Raw genomic sequence first — 22,375 nt, forward strand, 5'->3', positions numbered from 1 at the left:
TGGTTTAGTCAGACCGCCGCTCTTTGCATAGCCGTTTGCGGTTCTTCAGACATCATGGAATGCACTTTGACTCGAACAGCATCAGTGTTGCTAACTCAACAATTTTTTTTTCAGAGGTTCGAACATTGTTTTATACAGTACCTACTCATTTTACGTAAATGAAAATGGAAAAGTTATTAGTATTAACCACGCTCAAACGAAAAATTTGAATCAGAAAATACAGAAAATGGTTTAATCGCATCTGGGAATTGAACCCAAGCCTTTCCAGGGAATCGCTTTGTCTGCTGAGCTAATTCAACAATACCAACTTAAAATACCGTCACTTTTAACTGTAGGTATCATACTTCGACTTAAGAGCAACCAACATTAAATATAGTTTTAAAAGTTATAAAAAAATAAATTACACTAGCTTCACACAGGAGGCCCCGAGAAAAAACATCCCTCGCGGCCTTTGGGGATGCTGTGCGGAGGGTATTTTTATGGAAAGGACGAAGAGGAAGTTCTGGGAAGGAAAAAGGTATGAGATTTTGGTAGGAATCTGGGTGTCAATGCGTCCAGGAGTGATGAACTTATGAATCCATCCCTCCAAGGCGGTGGATCGAGAGAGTCCGGCTGGAGAGGTCTACCTCTACCAGTCTCTCCCGATCCGTTCCACAGTAGGTGGGCAAATACATTCGCCGCCAAGACCTAAACACAGCCCACCCCATGAACCTGGGCACCCCTGCTAAGTCACCAAACGTAGCGAATAGCTGGGGATGACCTATGGCAGGGGTTTTGGTTATCCAATAAATGGTTCTCGGGGCAGCGGTACCCATACCCACACGCCACCCAATTTCAATTGATTATTTGTTTGCGGAATTGATTACTTCTGCGATGAAATATTTGTTTTTATCACAGAATTACTCAAGCCACTCTCCCCTCTCCCCAATTACAGGACTTCCTTTGCTATCCCGTTTCCAACACAACTTGGCTTTTCTCACTTGAAAGTCAGCCAAACTCTGCCTAACGCATTCAAGCACATCTATACAGGTGGCTAAAATAGGAATTAACTAGCGAAGAACATTTTTTGCACTCGTAGGCCTAATATTTAATACATTATCACGCCCCCGACGACACAGATATCTTTGTAAAAGAAAATTGGAGTGAAAGTTTTATAAAATAAAACGTAATTATTACAATGTAAATTTACAAGGTGTCTAGGGGTAAAGTGCGCTATTTTCAGGAGATGATTCTACATGATGGTGGAAGTAAAAGTTTTTTTTTTACAAAAATATTTTTAGATTGAAGTATATTGCAATTCATCTATTTTAACTAAAAACTACCTAAAATGTTGGAATTTAGAAAAAAGTAATTATTCTTTTTCCTTGTACTATCGTGTAGAATCACCCCCCGAAGTTAGCACACTTTACCCCCGGACACTCTGTATAAACATATATTCTATTTTTTTTAAAGAAAGACAAACATTCCCTGGTTACGAATAACTTGACAATATTTTAAAATCTCCTACTACCATTACAGTAAGCGTTTATCTGTTTTTTAATTAATATCGTATATTTATACGTGTAATAATATGTTTGAATTTTCCCCTCTTAAGAAATCAGTCAGTTATACGTCTGGTGCAGACAATCTACGAAGAGCCGGAAAATCAGTCGTTGGCGAAAATACTCTTGGAAATAGCCCTGGCAATGTTGTGCAGGGCCGCCTGGTTTATTTTACAGCGGGGAAACCTGGCCGTACAGCTCTCGCCACTGTAGCCAGAAGCGATGGCCTCTGACAAGAATGTCCCTTTCATCAAATTTAGCAGCCATTCATTACTGAAATAACAAAAAAAATTAATAATATTTTAAAAATAACATTTTGTATTCTGGTTTGCTTATTTCATTGAATTTGGGAGGCAGGTTTGGGATACCGCCACCCGGGAATTATTCATTGGATAATCAAAACTTCTGCCATAGGTCAATGTAAGTTCTGGAAAGGTAAAGGTAAGAGGGTTGGGTAGGAATCTAGGATCAGAGTGTCTAGGAGTGACAGAAATATGAATATAACCCTACCACTGCGGCGCAAGGCGATGGGTCGAGAGACCAGTGGGAGAGGTCAAAGGGCCTCCCAAAACCAGCCTCTACCGATCTGGCCCCCCACGCAGCTGGTGGGCAGGCGCATCCTGAACACACCTCGCCTTGTACTAAATCAGCAAACGTAGCGAACAACTTTCGGTGACCTATGGTAAAGGTGTTGGTTATCCAATGAATGGTTCCCGGGGTGGCGGTACCCCAAACCCGCCTCCCAAATTTGATGAAATAAGCAAACCACAAGGAAAAATGTAAAAAAAAATAGAATTGTTGAATTAGCAGGGTTGCCCGGGTTCATGGATGACGTTTGCACAGGTCTTGGCGGCGGATGTTCCTATTCACCAGCAACACTGAATCGTCTACTTGCTAATCCATTGACCCATATTGATTTCAATTTAGGCGGGTATGGGTACCACCGCCCCGGGAACCATTAATTGGATAACTAACACCTCAGCCATAGGTCATCCAAAGTGGTTCGCTACGTTTGGTGACTTAGCAGGGGTGCTCGGGTTCATGCGGTGAGGATTGTCTAGGTCTTGGAGGCGGATGGAGGCGGGACGGGTTTGGAGAGACAGGTTGAGCGAGATCTTTTTACCTCTCCAGCAGGATTCTCTCGACCCATCGCCTTGCACCACAATTAGAGGGTGAATTCAAACACCCACCCCTCATATATTTTTCCTTAACAGATCTTCCTCTCCTTCCCTCCCTTATAAACGATGACATAGGACCTAAGGGAAATTATTTCCTCCGAGCCTCCTGTGTTGAGCTAATGTAATTTTATATACAGGTTTTCCAATAAGAGGTGTTATTTTAAATAGCCCGCTATTTCGGTAGATGTTACTTTTGAAGCTGTCATTTTTTGACATTTGACAAGTAAAAACTACGCCATTAATAAAAATGGAACGATACACGCTTCAACAACGCATTGAAATTATTAAAATTCACTTGAGTGAATCAAATGCAAATCCCATTTCCACCTCGGTGGCTTCGTCAACAAGCAAAATTGTCGCATCTGGGGCTCGTAAAACCCAAGAGTTATTGTAGAAAAGCCTCTCTATCCTCAACGTGTGACTGTTTGGTGCGGTTTATGGTTCGGCGGAGTCATTGGACCTTACGAAAATGAGGCTGGAGCAACAGTTGAATGGATTGCGCCATCGAGAGATGATTAATGATTTTTATGGCCGGAATTGGATGGTATTGATCTGGACAACGTTTGCTTTCAACAAGACGGCGCTTCGTGCCACACAAGCAACGAACCATTGAATATCAAAATAACACCTCTTATTGGAAAACCCTGTATATTGATGGGGAGAATGCTCAGATAGCTGATAATACCATGGAATAAATAGACTCCGCCAAAGACCCAAATAACAACTGTGAAGGTCTTCATAAAACACCAGACTATTGTCATCAAATAATGCTTCTGTAACGCAATAATTCTACTTATTTCATCTTACCTTGCAAGCCCGTCCACAATTTTTTCCGAACTGGTTTGTTGGGTCGCTCCCGAGGATTTGCGCACAAGGGCGCAAATGATTCTCTGCGCACACACGTCAGCTGGGGCCCCGTGGTCGCTCAGGGCCCGTCCTAATTTGTAAGCTATTGATGGATCCACCTCGTCATCACTATCACCTAAGAATAAAGCAGACATATTTTAATAGTACGAAAATTAAATTACATATTTTTAAAAGTAGCTAAATCTAACCCTCTCTTTAAAGTTTTTTCCAAACTCAAACTAAAAAAGAATAGATATTTTATAGGTAAGTACCTTAAAATATATTCATAAGAAATTCGCATTTTGAATCCTGATATATTTTTAAACAATACATTGAATTTTTGTTTTGTTGAAAAAATCAATGGTCTAAGTTGAAATGTTGATTTGGCCCGTTACGAAATTTAAGTGTAAATTACATTTTTGTATGTTATTTTGGATTGATTTTGGCAACAAATCTATTTGTTATCGTCAGCAAGGAAAAACACAGGTATTATTTGAAGTATTATGAAACAGTAAAATTTTCTAACTGCAGTTGTAGATACGTAACGTATTTTCTCATTGAACACATCAACAATATTATGACAACTAAAAGTAAACATTGCTCGGTTTTATCAGTAACAAATTATGCATTTAAAACATTCGTAATTAAATGTTAAAAATAAAACAAAACAATGAAATAAACAAACGTTTACAACATTCCAATGACCTGAAAATCTTTCAACAGGTTGGTCAGTATGGAACAACTTTATCTGATTGAATTTCACATTAATACAATTTGCCTAAAAACTCCACCCGGAGGAGCCATCCCAGCAGAAGATAAGAAATTAACCGTGAACATCGATTTCGGAAAGTTCGCTTCTTTAATCGTAAATGAAAATGAATTTGCAAACGACATATTGGTAGATGACATCTCTGACGATGAAATGGAAGTAACTCCTCCACCACCATCTGCCCAGGCTACCCTAGACCAAACTATCTCTGCCCCAACCATACCGGAAAAGTGTTGCTTGGTAACCAATGAAACGAAGAAACAGGAAAATCCCAATGAATCGGATAACGAAGACTATACCGAAAATACCGTGACTGAGAGGACATTCAACTCGGGAGCTTCGTTGATGTTTGCTCACAATTCACCGGCACTGCAACAAACTTTCAAGCTTTTTCCTCTGGACTTATCAGTGTGGACCGATGATGAATCAGAGACGAGGGCTTGTGTCGGAACCACGAAAATATTATGGGCTTCAGAGTTCATCGATATGGTTGGGAAATGCCCTAATAATCCTGCACCCAATCCAGAAGAACCACTGCGACAAATTCCATTGACACTACAGATGCGAGAAGATCTCAGAAGCCAGATCAGTGGTTCTGTGATCGGTCAGGTTTGCTGCATGGTTCGCTTGACAGTATTAGGACACAAGATAATCACTCGTTTCAGACAAGCGGACGATGGAGATGGTTTTATATTTAGGAATCGCATGGCGGCATCGTCAGTTAAGTGCAAAAAGTATGGAATTAACACTGTCTGTATACCAGATCAGATAACTTGCTCCCTACAGCTAGACAACTTGGACACAGACGGAATGGACGTTTGTAAAATAATAGCGGCCAGCAAAACGGCCTGTGAACCCCCGTACGCAGCTGGAAATCAAATGAGAGGACTTGAAAAGCTGAACCGCACTATGACGATTCCTTGCAGTAACCCGTCTTGCAAATTATCAGAACTAATCCAGAGAGCTGCCGGTGAAGATCCAAAATCGAAAACAAAATCTGATCCCCCTGGAGCGTCTTGTCCACTGGGATTAAAGCATAACGACGACTGCTGTTGTAACTGCAAATATTTAAATATTCCTTTGGAGAAAGACGCCATACCAATCTTCTCGGATAACCAGAAGTCTGTCGTGTGCGAAGTCTGCGGAGGGGTATCGTATGATGGTAAGACGTGCAAGGACAAGGATAAACCTGAGTGCTCTGGACCTTGCAACCTCGACAAGGAGGGACGGGAAAGGAATCCTAATATACAGAGGATGCTCTACGAAGGACTCACCAAGATGTTGTCCAATGCAAGAAGTGGAAACCACAAACAGTTCTGCCCAGATTTCAAGCACACGTCGTCATGCCCAATAGGAGGAGCCTGTTGTCAATAAATTAAAAATAATAAAACACCCGAAACAAAACGTCAAAAATAAATATAAAACATAAATAAAAAATTTAAATTTTAAAATCACGCAAAACCGTTATTAAATGCAGTGAAGTTTAGAAATGTGCGCAAAATAATTTGATGAAACTTTAATTATTAATTTATTTTAAAAATAATTGTTTAATTTCTTGCCTCCAAATGTATTGTTATAAAATTAAACGTCTCTCTGCAGGTCTCCCACCATGGAAGAAATGTACATGATCGAATTTTTCATACAAAGTATAAGTCTTCAGTGCAAATCAGGAAAACTAAAGACGAGTGATAAAAAGTTAACGGTGAATTTGGAATTTGGGAAATTTGCTTCATTCATCGTAAATGAAAGTGAATTCGAAAATGATTTATTGCCGCAGGGTGTAAATGACCCAAACAGTCCGACAGAAGACTGGCAAATTGATTATAAACCCCGCAGCCAGGAAAAATACACGGATTCGACTATCACATTAGCATCAATGAACCCTGATGCAGACGAGCTACGCAAGGGGAAAGCGTTTAAAGCTGGCGCTTCCATTGTATTTGCTCATAACCCGGATGGCCTCAAACAGACATTCAAACTATTTCCCCTTGACATATCAGTATGGACCAACGATAACACAGAGAAAAGAGCTTGCGTGGGAATAGCTAAAATATTGTGGGATTCCGAGTTCCTCGAGCTAGTAACACAAAGCTCCAGAACTTGCAGGTTGCTACCACCAACGACGGTTAAAACTGTCCAACAACTTAGGAGCGAGATCAGTGGCTCGATCATAGGGGAAATGGCTGGTCTCATTCGCTTGACTCACCTGGGTAAAAAGGCTGTTACATGCTTTAAAGTTTCCAACAGCAGGAAGGGGTTTATGTTCCGAAACCGAACTGGAAATGCGTCTAACAAGTGCAAGAAATACGGAGTGAACACGGACCTTGATCAGCTGGCCACTATTGGAGTTATATATGAAAGTTTAGAAATGGAAGATCCGGATATTGTCAAAGCTAGTGAGAGGAAAAAACAAGTGTCTGAAGAATTAAGGGCTGCTGGTTTGGATAAGGATTGCATCATGTTTGTCACGGGGGATCAATTACGTAAACCGGACATGGACGAAGAAAAGGGCCCCCTCCCTTGTGGAAATGCCAACTGCAAGCTGACAAAGATGATCCAGTCGTACTTGACCCAAGGAGAGACACTGAAGCTAGGGGATCCGAAGGGTAAGGAGGCGTACCAGATAGGCGGAGCTGCGGCAGCGAAGAAACAGGCGAATGAGTGTAGTGTAGGGTGCTGCGGATGCAATTACAATGAGGTTTCTGAAGAACCTATGGAATGTGGAGCGATCGCAGCTGACCAACCCAAGTATGTCATTTGCGAAGTATGTGGCGGTTACTCCAACACCATCACTTGCAAGGACAAGGCGTCTGGTATGGGGGAATGTCCCGGCCCATGCTATCTGTGCACAAGTCCAGCGCAGTCCAACAAGCCGCCAAACGTCGAGAGGATGCTGTACGAAGGACTCACCAAGATGCTGAGTGGATCTAAGAGTGGCACTTGCACTAGTAGCCCAAATTCAAAGCCTCCTTGTTGCAAATGATTTGAAAATGTACAATAATTATTTTCTATCCTACAGATAGCAATATTACTCAAACAGCAGCCAATTATTTTCTATACTATAGATATAAATTACTCAAACAGCAGCCAATTATTTCCTTATAACTTGTGTAGTTAATTTCCTTTCAAATTTAATGTATGCATCAAAACAATAAAACAGTTAAATAACAAATCCTTTATTTCCATTTACCTTAACTTGTGGGGCGGGTAGGGGTACCGCCTCTCAGGGAACCATTTATTGTATAACTAACACTTCTGCCATAAGTCACTCCTAATGGTACGCTACGTTTGGTAACTTAGCAGGGGTGTCCGGATTCATGGGGCGAGTTTAGCCCAGTTCTTGGAGGCAGATGCATCTGCCCATCAAAGGTCCTGAGAGGCTGGTTGAAGACTATCACCTTGCACCGCAGTGAGAGGGATGGATTCATATATGTCCGTTCACTGGATGGACACACAGACCCCCTGATTCCTACCCACTTCTCATAACATTTTCAATCCCTGTACTTCCTCTCCTTCCTTTCCTTAAATAGACCCTCCACACAGCATCCCCAAAATATGTCTTATTGTGGGTTAATGTTAAAAAGCCTGCGTTTAAATCTCACAAATAGGTTTTTTGATAGTATTCGTACAATATGGTACTAATGGACTAGAAAATTAAATATCTCACTACCATATTATGAAATGGAACATACATTATAATGTAGGCGTTCATAGATGGCGCTTATTTTATTATTTTAGGAAAAACCTTTTCGCAGGATATGAATTAAATTAAAAGGAATTATTTGTTTCCGTATGTATATTAGGGTGTCCCAAAAAAATTAAAGTTGTTATTTTTGAACGCATACCTACTAATTTTGTTTTAATAGTGAAAAAAAAAAGATTTTTTTTTTTTCGTTTACTTTGGACAACTGCAACCCGTGCCGACTTGCATCGAAAGATGTCAGTACTTGTACATTAAGACGCCAGCGAGCAAACGTGTTGATGAGCTTGTAGTAACTTGCTATTTTGTTAGTAAACGAAAATCACTCCTTCAGGCAAGATGTTGTTAGATTTACGCACTTCTAAAAAGAGTATATTTTTATTAGGAGTCGGAAAACACCAAATATCGGGTTCTAAACTGCCATCTAATGGACAAGTTCTTGAAGTTTTGTTCTACAATATCCGGAAAGTGAATTTAACTGTCAATATATACCAAATATAGCCATAGTTGGTATTAAAAACTGTGTTTGAAGCAAAAATCAGTCAAGTGACTACAAGCCCTGACATACCACTCTTCAAAAAGTTTCGAGATAACTGGAAAAATGTTGATCCCGATAAAATTCAGTGCTACAGAGAAAATCTCACAATGCACCTAACCGCTTCCGAAATCGATGATTTGCTTGACTTTTACCGTACTGCACTGACAACAGAAATACTTGGAGATGACTATTGAGAGTTTTGAGAGCTCTGTGTGATAAAATTTAAGATTCGGCCTCCAGGTGCTCAATGGATGGCAAAGGCGCTTTATTCCTTGAAAATATCATTAATTTGTGCGTAATTTAAAATTACCGGTAAGAATAAGGGCTGCATTTTTAGACGTTAGCCTGTTCATAGTAACATCCTATGTCAAGCCATGGTTACAATGTTTTATAGCAGTTAAAGCACCTTACCAGGACTTGTACTTTTTGAAATCGATGAAGGCTTAAGAAAAAATTGATGAAAAAATCTCAATGGCAGCTTTATTTCTGTTCAGTAAGCAGTTATGGTATTTGACCGATGAAGGATCTATTTTATCGCTGTTTGACGACGCTGTGGATCAAACAACTAAAATAAAAAAGTTCGAAATATCAAAAAAAAAAATTTATCAACCCATGACAAACGTTCCATCCCATCGAAGGAAGATCTTGATGGTAAATTGTATGGTAAGTTTATTAAGTAGTTTAAATTATGTTTTGTATTGAGGTTTTTGTTTATATCATAATTTAGTGACTTTTGTTTCAGAGAAAAATATTTACGACTTCATTTCAGTCAAGAGCAAGTATTTGTTTGATCGTCTGAAAACAGATGCCAGTTTTCTTAACGAATTCCTTACGATGTGGTCAAATAATGCTTCGTATCAAGAAGTCAGAAAGAAGGTGTCGCCGCTGAGGGTAGCGAATGATACAGCTGAAAAAGCTGTTAAGTTAATGCAAGATTTTCATGGTTTAATCTTACGGTCGAAGAGGAACAAAAATAATTTTTGTTACGATGCGTTCAGCAACACCGGAAGATTTATCCTGACTGTAAAAAACAAACTATGAAGAAAAAATTTAATTAATAAACCATTTTTAAATATAAAATACTAGATAATTGAACATTTGTGCATTTTTAAATTTTATTTATCCGACAAAAATGAAAGTTGAAAATCCTTCCATATTAACTCTGTACCATATGTTTGGCATCAAGTCGGCACGGGTTGCCGGTGTTTAATCAAAATAATATTTATTATTTGAGTTATTGGGATCAAATGGAATAAAATAAGAGGGTATGCATATTTAAATTCATGAAAAAAAAATTCTTCCTTATGTCCTGGGACACCCTAATGTATATACGTAATAAGAATATATAGTTTTGTCCGTTTAAAAAGTAAATTCTTTCAAGAAAGGCATATCAATATAATATTGTATCATTGATTCAATCCAAAATTTGAATTCGTATACACATCTTGAAAGAATTGTGTTTTTATACGAACAACTATATATTCATATTACGTGTGAACATAAAAGATAAGAAGAGCCAAGAAGAAATAAGAAAAGACCAGAGGAGACAAGCAGAGAAGAGGCAAGCAAAAAGAAGACACGAAGAAAGAAAAACACAACGCTTAATTGATTCCTTTATTCCTGCCCGGCCTAAATTCCAATATTGGCTTATCCAACCTCCTTCCAATCCTCAGGGCACGTATTCCAATTCCTAATCAATCAGTGCCCTATGGTGTACCGGTCGCGCCGGGACAGGAGTGCTCCTGGCTGGGGTGGTACAATCGTATCGTATCGAACAAAACAACATATTCATATTAAATTATTTGCATTATATTACAAACTAATTTGAGAAATCTTTTTGAATGGTGCTCTATCAACAAACTTGCATTGAACATAAATAAATGTCAGTTCATTAATTTTTACAGAATAAATAATCCAATATTTTTTCAATATACATTAAATGATAAATACTTAAATTGCGTCAGTGAAATTATTGACCTAGGTATATTGTTCGATAGCAAACTAACTTTTGTGTATCATATTAATAACATTATCAATAAGGCTCTTAAGACTCTTGGATTTGTTTTGAGAATTTCAAAAGACTTCAATAATTTAGGCATATTTATCATGTTGTAAAAAACCCTTGTTAGATGCCAACTAGAGTATAACTCTACATTATGGTCTCCCTTTTACAATATTCATTCCGATAATATTGAAAAGATTCAACATAAGTTCTTGAAGTATATAAACTATAAATTGCATATTCCTGTAGAAAACATTGATTATAACTACTTACTAGATAAATTGTCCCTATTAAAACTTTCTGAAAGAAGAATAAACACAGATTTAATAGTACTACATAAAATACTTCATTACAAAATTGACTGTCCTGAGTTACTCCAATTAATCAGCATCCACATACCCAAAAGATCTTGCCGAAATTTACTACCCTTTTATTTTTACAACACCAGGACACTGTCTTATCAAAATTCCCCAATTCCAAGACTTCACAGTCTCGGAAATAAATACTCTGATCTGGGAGATATATTTCATCTTAAAAATAATCAATATAAATATTGTTTATTTCAATTCTTTTATAGATCGAGACACAAATAGACATCTATAATTTCCGCAATATATATATTTTTATTTTTATTTTGAATATCTATTTATGTGAGACTTCTTATCATTTTTACTTATGTATCTTATTATATGCTTTTGTTGTAACATTTAATATTTTTTCTTTTTTCGTTGTATTATGTTTCCTTTATTGTTTTAATTTTGTAGAATCTATAATAACTGTGATACTCTACTATTAAACTTTGTAGTGTGTAAAAGCCCATTAGGGCGTGTAATAATAATAAATAAATATGTACATGTTCAATCAAACAATTCGTCTAAATATTTTAAATCATAACTTGCAAAACGTTATTTTCCTAAAATAATAAAATTAACGCCATGTATGAATGCGTAAATTATAACTTAAGTTAAGTTTACCCTTAATAACTTCTCACCCTCCAAAAAAAGATATCAATTGGTCTAACATCAAAGTTTTCGCAGAATGTCGACATCTACTGGACCTGACAAAGGCGGTAAAAATAAAAGACGTAAGTCGTACAGAAGCAAAAGGTATATCTATACCGTGGGGGATGAATATCCAGGTGAGAAAAGTGAAACGTTCGTCCAATTTTACAAAACATAATCTAGATACTTTTCTTATACCTTAAACGTACTAGTACTTAATATAGAAAACCCTTGCGGAATCTAATTGGATTTTCTCATCATCCTATTTCAGGTATAGTTGCTGGACATAAGGAGTGTGTTGGGTCTCGAGTGGGTTTCAATGGAGTACCTTCAACCATGGGCTGGCTGTGGAATCTTGCTGAGGTTGGATTTTTTGATAACTGTGTACTTACATAATAAAATACTAGTAAGTTTAAAAAAACAACGGATGTTTTTTTTCGATTTCAGCCTAGAAAGGGTTGGCGACCAGGTGCACTAGGCAAAAGTGTTCTTAAGCTAATGAAACTCAAATTAGCACAGACGTCTTTAGCAGAAGCGTCGGCGGGTAGGGGGAAGAAGAAGAGGGTTGTGGAGAACAAGCAGGAAGGTGAACAGAGTGATTATCCATCAGATTTAGAGGATGATGTCATAGAACCAAAGGCAGCCCTTCAAGTCAGCAGGCAGGGAGATGTCATCACAGTTACTGTACATCCTCTGAGGGACGTTTGTGAGATAGAAGACGGAGAAGACCCCTTCATGAGTTGTGACCCCATCATCTTCAAGATAGTCCAACAGCCAACCCCAGAAAGAGCAGCCAAGAGAATAGCAAAAGAACGTAAAAAATACGAAGAAGATATTAAAAAATCACTAGAATCAGCATTAGAAGAGATATGCCAGTGTGCCTATGAGGATGTTTACTGCACGGACCTCAATGCTATAGATGCTGTTATCGAAAAGGCCCCAGCATTCGTCGAAGGACCCAAGTGTAACTGCAACGAAGACAGCGAAGAGGATAGCGGTTCAGATTGGGATATAGAGTACACTCCTCCATTTGCAATGACCGGGTTGAAGCCTAGAAGGCCGACGGTATGCCACCAGGAAACTCAGTACTCGGAAGCCGACTATGCCAGGAAGGTGAAGATGTCAGCTAAACAATTGGCAGCAGAAGCTTCCTCACTGAAGGTAGCTAAATCGGGTAGTGGGAATAGTCAGACCAAACCACTCAAGTAAAGCGCTGAAGCATTCTGCTGAACAACAGTGAAGTGCAATCGCAAGGTGAATCACTCCTTATTTTGCGTGTTCTATGGGTATTTATTAATTGTCTTGTGTTTTGTATTATGTTGACCCGTGTTTTTAATGTTTCCGTGTGTTTTGATATGTTTGTACTTCGTAATATTAAAGAACGTATAAAAACGATTGCGTTATAATTGTATCTTTGTTTTGGTGTTTACAGCTACCCGCAGAACTTGAGAGATGCTTTTGCTTACACAATATAAAATGACTATGGTCAAAAATATCCTGTGAAATTCCTCCTCGACATTATTAGTTCTGAAAGTATTTTTTGGGAATAAGTAAAGAAAATCTGCACAAGCTCAATGTTAAAACCTTTAACAGAGTGATTTGCTGCTCAGTCTTGTACCATGTACCAATTTGTGGACCATTCAACTTATTTATTAACAAAAAAACATATTATCAAAAAGATACTAATTTGTACACATTTTGAAATTAAGGTACTATACCAAAATGTACCAAATACTGTACCAAAATGGTTTTCAATAAAATTTTTTTTGATAAAAACATTTGACGATTGTTAACATTTTAAGCATTTTGAATAGAGAATAAAGAATGTTTTATTTAGTCATTTTTTGTAAACAATTGCCTGCTAGATAGGTACAGGGTTTTCCAATAAGAGGTGTTATTTTGATATTCATTCGTAAAAGATCAATGGTTTCGTTGCTTGTGTGGCACGTAGCGCCGTCTTGTTGAAAGTAAACGTTGTCCAGATCAATACAATCAAATTTCGGCCATAAAAATTCAGGATAAAAAGGACTTTTCAACAATAACTCTTGGGTTTTCCGAGCCCCAGATGCGACAATTTTGCTTGTTGACAAAGCCACCGAGGTGGAAATGGGCCTCATCATTCAAGATGATTTGCATTTGATTCACTCAAGTGAATTTTAATAATTTCAATGCGTTGTTGAAGCGTGCATCGTTCCATTTTTATTAATGGCGTAGTTTCTACTTGTCAAATGTCAAAAAACGACAGCTTCAAAAGTAACATCTACCGAAATAGCGGGCTATTCAAAATAACACCTCTTATTGGAAAACCCTTTAGATACCTATAGGTACACGTACATACGTAAAAAAATAGATAACATAAACAAGGGAGATGGGCATTGAACCGTTATTTGACAGTCCAGAATTGATTGCAATCATAAGTTTTCGGATTCCACTATGGGTCGGGATTTATTTCAGTACATAAATTCTGGGACAAACCGGCATACGTATTCCTCGGTTCCATGATAAATCGATACACTTTTAAAAAGTGATATAAAATCATTAGAAACGATGAAAAATTTTTTAAACCTAACCTAACCTAACCTACTTAAACCAGTTAATAAAGTTTTTGTTTCATCACTTTCCATGACTTTATATAACTTTTTAAAGATGTGATGAATTATCATTTTGATGAGTTATCCGGTCACCGTATTCATCATTGCTCAGAATACTTATGGAGGGAAATAATTATACTCGTATATATTCAGTGGACATCTTCAATTTATTTATCACTTAACAAATACAAAAGATTGTTAATACTGACGCAGTTTAAAACTGTATAATTTTTATTATTCATGTGTAAAAGTTCCTAAAAACGACCTTAATAAAGATTTTAGATTTATTAGTATTATCTTCTTCTTCAATAAAATAAATTAGTCTATATTATTAAAACCGCGCTCACAAAGTGTCTCCAACATCGTTCACCCATACTATTGCAAATCGCATCTACGCACAGCGACACCCCTCTTTTGGTACTACCTACACACTAAAGGCACAACTTTAATTGGCTCTCCCGCTTTGATAGTCTGTCCAGTTTGGTCCTAGTTCAGCGACAGTCTGCACGCTTCCATGCCATATCTCCCTCTGTTTTAATTTTATATGTAGACTGGTTGACAGAACGGAGCGAAATCCTGGTTTAACTCTACCATTTGGCATTTCATCTGTATGTATATTTGTTGGTTCAATATGGTGGTTTTGTTGAACACTTTACCACGTTTTATCTTGCAAGAGTTCAAATGACCGTGGTTCCTATTACGAGCCGCCAAATCGAAATAATCAATATTATTGTAGGAACGTACCGGCCTGAAGAAATTAAAAAAAAATGTAAGTGAGATTGTGACATTTATTTGGACAAATTGTATAATTCTTCATTTAAAATCAAAAAAAAGGTTTTGTAAAATATTTATGGTTTGTCAAAGGGTTTGTCATTAATTAGGTATGTATTTAAATTTTCGATGAGATTTATTTAATAAGAGAAAATAAAAAAAACATACTTTTTTGGACGCGAGGTCTACTGTAACTGTTCACAGAACTACTAGTTTATTATTGTAGAGATAGGGTTGTTTCGGAGAATTTGAACAATTCTTCAAATTTCAACGTTCATTTTTGGGTTCTGTGAAAGTACCAATCAAGTTCTGTTATTGTATCATTATATGCTAGCTGCTTGACTGAACTGAAATAATAACAGAACTTGAAAAAATCTTTCACAAAACTTGCAAATTAACTTTAAAATTTGAAGAATTTGTTATGATGCGGTTCTAGTTCATATTCTTTTTACATACTTTTTCCATGTAGTACTGCATCATGATATCTCCACCCGTCTCAATGTTTATAAAGTAGGAACTGGCCTAGTATTGTTGAGTGCAACTTCTAGTTTTTGTCTATTGATTTTAGGGTGACATCTGGGTGAGTTCCGGGAGAACTCACTTCCTTGCCTGCGGAGAAATCAGATGGTGGGCCCTGATTTCTCGGCAGACGATAGTCACAGTTTTTTTGGAGTGAAATTGTTTGGGAATGGTTTCCCTTTAATCGGAAAGGCGAAGTATAATTTTATACGCGGAGATTGTATAAAAATATCGTGTAAATGTGTAAATACGAAGTTCCATAGTAGAATTTTAGTTCCGTGGATCGTTTGAGTATTGTAACCACGCAGCAAACATGAATTGCGAACAGAGTCAGACGTGTTATCGGGTGTAATCTGCCTTAAATCCGACCCATCCTTTACTGGATGAAGAAGCCAGAGGCTTAAATATTGTGCCCTGTTCCCGGAAACATAATGATAGTATTCTGTGTCGCGGTAGTTGCACTACGCCGACCGCATGTTCACCAGGGCCGTGGAGTGGCCTATTTTTCCTGATGGAGCTGCTTACATAAAGGGAATCCTCGCCAGGATACACGGACGCGGCCGCGGGCACCTGATACCTCTTCCTCTGTCGCCAGAATACACAGTTTCCTGCCACGGTCAGTCGCCAGGAGGCGGAACTGACTCTTCCTCTTGCTCCGGCTGGAGCCCCTAGGAGCTCAGCCTGAGGAGGTGCCGCTACAGCTCGAGTCGGATGTTTCCTAGTTAGCTAGATAGATAAAGTGTGGTCGGAACCTTGGGGGTAAGATTATATCTAACTGTTATTATGTTGTTTTCGTTGTAACTCATACGGTAGAGTGTGTAGACTTATATTGTATTTGAAATAATATACATTCATGTTACTCTAAATCGTCTTTCTTTGACTCTAAAGAACCTACATATTGTAATCTGACACATGTTCTGGTTTCGTACCCAACCCCCTGAGAACCCTGGGATCACAAACATTCTTGGGTAACTAACCCTCAAGAATTGGCGCTTCCAGTACAGGATAAAGTTTGTGATTCCACATTTATTAACATAACCTAAATACTGACAATTTGGTTTGAACATTGTCTGGTGAGTATTGTAGGCTACACGTAGCAAGTTACCCATAGCAACTACACTACATAGCAAATTGTTCAAATTTCCGAAACAACCCGTCCTTAGTGTTAGGTACTCACTCCTCTTGAACATGTTTCCCTTGGTAAAGTGGTCCACATGCATGAGTTTGGCCAGGGTGGGGATGATGAACACTGATCCCAGCACAACCACCCCCGCCAGCCCAAACGCCCCGAGGTTCAGGTTCGCCGACGGGAACTTCTGCAACAACAACAAAACTTAACTCATTACACACCTTACTTTACATGCGCTTATTACTAACCAGTGTCGTTTCGGCTACGCACTAAAAAGACACATACCTGTTAATGGTCGCAATTATTGGGGATTCAGGATTACCAGGACAATACTTGAGACCTAATTTATTTTTATCGATCTTGTATTTAATTTAAAAAATTTACAACGCTATCCTTGGGATAATATTGGTTTGTGATATATTACATTGTGTAACCTTCAAAAGTTATTCCAATAAATTTAATTGAATAAAATTGTCAGAAAAATTCATTATTCGTCATGTGAAAATATTACTGGTACATAGTTTCAAAATGTTCCATGAATCAAACATGAAGTCGAAAGATTAAAAAATATAAGTATAAAAAAAACAAATTGTATGTGTGAATTTGCAACATCACTCCCGCAAATTTTAATAAGTTAAACGTGACGTTATTACAAACCTTCGTCGATACTCGTACGACAAAGATACGTTAAGTCGACGCACAAAAATGTGTACCAATCTTTAATACAGGTAAAAAGATTACACGAAAAAAAAAACAATAAAATGTGTTTCGACGTAGTCGATTCGACGAAGGTTTGTAATCAAGGGTTAGAATAGAATAAGGTGAGTCGGGATATCGTATTAATTTAAACAGGGTGTTAAGGAACGTACTTGACTTACTTTAACCAGTGATTCCTGACATTCTTTGGAAAATCTGTTGCACAAGGATCGCCAACAGCAGTGGAAATATGACAATACTATTTTAGGAATATCTGTGGCTGAAGAAAACTGGAAGTGAAGCAGATGGGGAAAGAAAGGCTGCGTAGTTCACGCTATTTAGATTCAGATTATTATCGTGAAATAATAAAAAAAGAAAGTTAACAAATATGAAAACTCACCCCCATGAGTCCTGTAGCAGAGTCAATTGTTTTCTTGATAGGAATAGTTAGAAAAGGCACTGAAAGTTGCATTTCCACCTGGAATTAAAAAAATGATGGAAAATGAAAAAAAAATCTGCAGGATTTTTAACACTCCTCGATGGGGAATGGAGCAGGTGTCTAATGGGATCTCTTTTATTCCAGGGTCCCGTAGACTGCTTCCCGAAAGCTCAACTTCTCTAACCAGTGGTGTACGAAATTACATTACAACATCTGTGACTATATAAAAATGTTAATATTTATTCTTTCTTTATTATTCGTTATTTAATCGTTAATAGACACGAGCATACAATGCTAAAAAATCATCACTGTTGATGTTTAAAGCAAATAATGATCCGGCTATCATTCCGCTCATATACCTCGGCGGAATAAATTTCAAAATATTTGGGTCATGTCATGATGATCTAAATGATAAAAATGACAGAACGTCAAAGAAGAGTACTGAGCATGCGAGCCAACGTGCTCGCCAGGAGATTGAAACAGGTGACATCCTCAGGTGAAGAATTAACTATTTTAGACATACTGCATGAGCTTTTAAACTAGCGAACTATGGAAAAGGTACACATTTACAGGGCGCTGTTCTGCCTCCCTTGGCGATGCAGCGCCTCACAGATGTTCGTAAAGGGAAGGGTGCATGGGTTCGCTGCCTTGATGTGCCACAGAGTAGCTGGGATGAGCCGGCGCTACCGGAGATCGGAAAACACTCTTGTCCAGGCAGTCGCCCAGTGGCGCGGCCCTACACCATAGATGGAGAATTTCCCTAAAGCCACCCTAGTAAAAGTGCTAAATATGTTTACCATTTTATTTAATTATCATGTAATTCATTTAGATGTATGCTTTTTTATGGCAGATAGTATTGCACTCACCGCTCTGTTCAACTGAAATAAACAAATATTATTATTATTAATAAAGTATATAGGTACTCACGTATCTACTTTAATCAAAATTCATTAATCACTGAAGAGAGATTCTGATGGGTTGTTTCACAGAATTTGAAAAATTCATCGAATTTCGTATTTGATTTTTTAGCTCTGTGAAGGTTATATTCAAGTTCTGTTATTATTTCATTTTTGTTAAAAAACTGGCCGATTATGATATGATAACAGAACATGAATAGAGGCTTCAAAGAACTAGAAAATCAACTTTGAAAGTTGATGAATTTTTTTAAACAACCTATCCTAAGATCAGATTCAACACAATATTTCTGGTCAAGTGTGACCAGACTAGCACACCAATTAAATAATCTCCCTCAAAGTAAATAGGGTTTTCAAAAAATAGTCATGCAAAACTAAAGACTGATATTACAAAATTAATAAAACAACTACACAATATCATCACATTACAAAAACTGACCTACTCATTATTCACAACCTAACCCAATCTAATCAAAAATAGCCACTAATTATAACGAAAAAAATATTTGTGATACTATAAAAATAGTTGTGTATGAAAATATATTTCAGTAATTCTAATACGAAAACATTTTACCATATACCTAATTCCGGATATTTTAAAAGGTTTCTGAAAATATTCACCTCAAATTCATGTGAAAAGTACAGATAACCTTTTTTTACTATCCATCTCTTATCAAATAACATTATCATATTTTGTGTCAAGTTGTATCTAGAATGCATCCCACTTTCATCATTCCCAGTTTCAACGATCGCTCAATTTTTCAAAATATATCTTGAACAACCTACAAATATTATTTCGCCTTTGAATTTCTCTGTTGTTTGAACCTATGACCAATGACCATCCTTGAAAGATGAATGCCAAATACAAAATACAATAAGATTTAACTCACAGTGATCTCGTTGTCCAAAGTGTTGAAACTCAGGAACCTCGGTTGCTTCCCCGACCTTATTCCCAGGAACCTGCCCTTCATCAGGTGATCTGCATCCATCGTTAGGAATGGATCCGAGGTATTGCTGGCTGCAGCACTCACATAACCACTTAAGCACAAAGCAACGGCCACGATCACAAACACTTTGGGACATTTTAAAAATAAATAACACTCAGACATGATTTATGTTTTGATAGCACTGTCTCATTAAATAATAAACCTGAAATATCAATCAAAAAAACAAGTACCTACTAATTAACCACCAGAAAGACCTTATGAATTAACGTCTTTAAGAAATAGGTAGGTACCGCAATAAACTTAAAATAATATTTATTAAAGGGGAAGGCTATCAATGTGTTTTTCTATGGAAACTCGGCGGAAAACTGATATTATAGGTTATTTTGCGTTAGGCATAATATGATTTTAAAAGGGAAATGGATTGAAAATACTCATAAAAGCAGATAAACACTTGATACTTCTTCCTTTGCTCAGATCAACGAAATGAAAATGGTAACTTATAGTAACTTTAAATAAAGACAATTGTTTCGGAAATGATTATTTGTTTGTTGTCGCATGTAATGCGGAGTGCGTGAAATGTTAAATAAACAAGACAAACAAAGCTGCTGTAGGTTTGCGTCAGATTTGTCAGCTTTGTTAAGCATTTCATGTTTAGATGACAACCGTCACAAAATTACACAGAAATCGGAGTGACCATGAGGAATCTCATTTACGTAATTTGGTAAGTACCTTCCTATGATTCAAAAATTAAAATAAAACAATTAACCCCGTAATTCACCAACCCGTGACAAAAGTGGGGTCAAAAAATTATTTAAACTACATAGTGATTTGATCTAATAAGCTGTAATTTTTTTAAGCACTGGATTAAAAAACTATTTGACATGACCTTTAACTTTTGACCTTGAACTCATTCACTGGCTCAAGGTACCTACCCGGCCAATAGGTACCTAACCTACCCGATTGCAACAACTTTAAATATCTTACATCACCACAATAGTATTTAAATTTCGAAGGTTGGCGCGACAATCAAATTTTGGAACAAACACACTGCGGTGTTGCTACAAAAGAATATTTAAAATAATAGCAGGGGAGGTATTCCAGTACCTACTTAAATAAAGTGTGTTGTAACCGTCACCCGCGAGAGTTTCCTGAACACTGACAAGCTTTTCCGCTAGGCGGCGGTTTTCCAAATGAGTACCATCGTTAATTCCAACTTATTTTAAGGCAATTTAAAAAAATGAATGTATCTTTCTTCTTCAAACAGTAACATTTTATCTGGGCGATTATACTCTTATCTAAGGTTTGATCGGCATTTTGCGCAAATTGCGCAATTGTTTTGGTAAATAAATGTGGGGAAAGTCAACTCGCAAATAAAATGTAAACAAGTATGTTTTAGTTTTTACGGAAAGACAATGGAGTGCTAATAGCACGGAAGGAAGAATGATCGAAAATGTCTTTGTCGCCGAAATATTTTCCAGTACTTAGGTAGATCGTTATCTGGAGAATGCTTTTGGTTTAAAATTACAAATAATACGGACAGATCTTACGATGTTGGTATCGGTTTGTACTCGTAGTAGAAGTTCCGTGGAATTTCCAATGTTGTATGACGGGAATGCAGTGGAGTAGCGACAAAATTGTAGAACCCTGAGCAATAGTGGGAAACCGTGTTGAACGAGCCCCATCCCCTAGAAAGACGAGTGTTAAATGTTATATTCTAGATGTAAGAATCGATTTAAAACTTATACTTTTCGCCTAATCAATCAAATATCTACCAGGTAATGGATGTAGTAGGTTTCGTTTTTATAATTAATAAGGCAATCAGATGCATTGTACTAAATAATGAACGGAGACAGTCAGTGGACTCGGTATCCTTTTGAGGATTTTTTTCGGATCTTAATGTACATACATGTAAGTTGAGCATATTATCTGGACAAAATCCAGAACATATACGGTATGTTACATAAATCGACATTTTTAAAGATACGTAATCGACAAGAGATGGACAAGCAACATCATTAGATTTATAAATACTACCGAGGACGAAAAGCGAAGACGACCAACGGGAAACAATTGGCAACGCAACGCTGAGAAGATAAGAAGCAACTTACGAAGGCAATGGATCGATACTGTAACTTTACTGACATTATTGACATATATGACAAATAAGAAAGAATAATTGAATCTAATGACGAAAACAAAATTATGTAGAAACTTGCCATTTCCTACTCTAGGATAATAAGCTTTTCAGATGGAACTCCGTGATACAAGTCAGCTTCCGAATGCGCGAGCTTGTGCAATGATTGCATTTCGAAGAGATGTCGAACACCTCAACGAAAAATATGTTAATTCAGATGCGTAAATCAACATGGTTATGGGGGAGATGACTTGTGCAAATACTTCACAATAAAACAGTGCCAATGACTCTGGCCGGAAACCCAGAACGATCATCAAACGACTTAATAATAATATGTCAACGGCTGTGCCTCCGCAGAAGATAATCGGAACGGTCTCGCTTCGTGCAACACACATGCATTGTGACACTGAAAGCGAGATTATGACAACATGTTGGAAGTCAGGAAGATGAGACATAATGTTGGCGGAATCAAAACAAAAGAAAGGAAAAGGCATTATAGAGAATTAGATCTAACAATACCTACAGTACTTACTCTGGGTTACTTCATCCAACCATTGTTTCTGTCTAAAATGTATAACGAATCGTCATCTATATAAGGCTGTTTTGATAGAATTACGGCTCAGTTGCAGGGGAGCGTCCGACATCCGATAAGCAAATTAA

The 22,375-nt window shown here is 37.4% G+C and overlaps 1 protein-coding gene across 1 annotated transcript; it reads right to left on the bottom strand.

The window, feature by feature from the left end:
• Window positions 1-1,645: 1,645 nt before the first annotated feature.
• LOC149417003 (uncharacterized) lies at window positions 1,646-22,359 on the bottom strand. The gene is made up of 6 exons (XM_089641358.1): window positions 22,332-22,359; window positions 19,525-19,706; window positions 17,682-17,759; window positions 16,634-16,772; window positions 3,527-3,701; window positions 1,646-1,814 (listed from the first exon to the last, which is right to left on the bottom strand). The coding sequence occupies exons 1-6, from the start codon at window positions 22,357-22,359 to the stop codon at window positions 1,646-1,648; spliced, it is 771 nt and encodes a 256-aa protein (XP_089497484.1).
• Window positions 22,360-22,375: the final 16 nt, after the last annotated feature.

The sequence above is a fragment of the Hesperophylax consimilis genome, chromosome 16 (genome assembly GCF_061612785.1).
Source record: "Hesperophylax consimilis isolate HC1 chromosome 16, BYU_Hcon_1.0, whole genome shotgun sequence".
In the NCBI taxonomy this organism is placed as follows: Eukaryota; Metazoa; Arthropoda; class Insecta; order Trichoptera; family Limnephilidae; genus Hesperophylax; species Hesperophylax consimilis.

Excerpts from the sequence above, each read along its gene's own strand:
- LOC149417003 (XM_089641358.1), bottom strand. The coding sequence starts at position 22,359 with ATGTCGGACGCTCCCCTGCAACTGAGCC. Across the intron at positions 17,760-19,524 it reads CTTTGGACAACGAGATCACT|GTGGAAATGCAACTTTCAGT; the intron begins GTGAGTTAAATC and ends TTTTAATTCCAG. Across the intron at positions 1,815-3,526 it reads ATTGTGGACGGGCTTGCAAG|TAATGAATGGCTGCTAAATT; the intron begins GTAAGATGAAAT and ends TTGTTATTTCAG.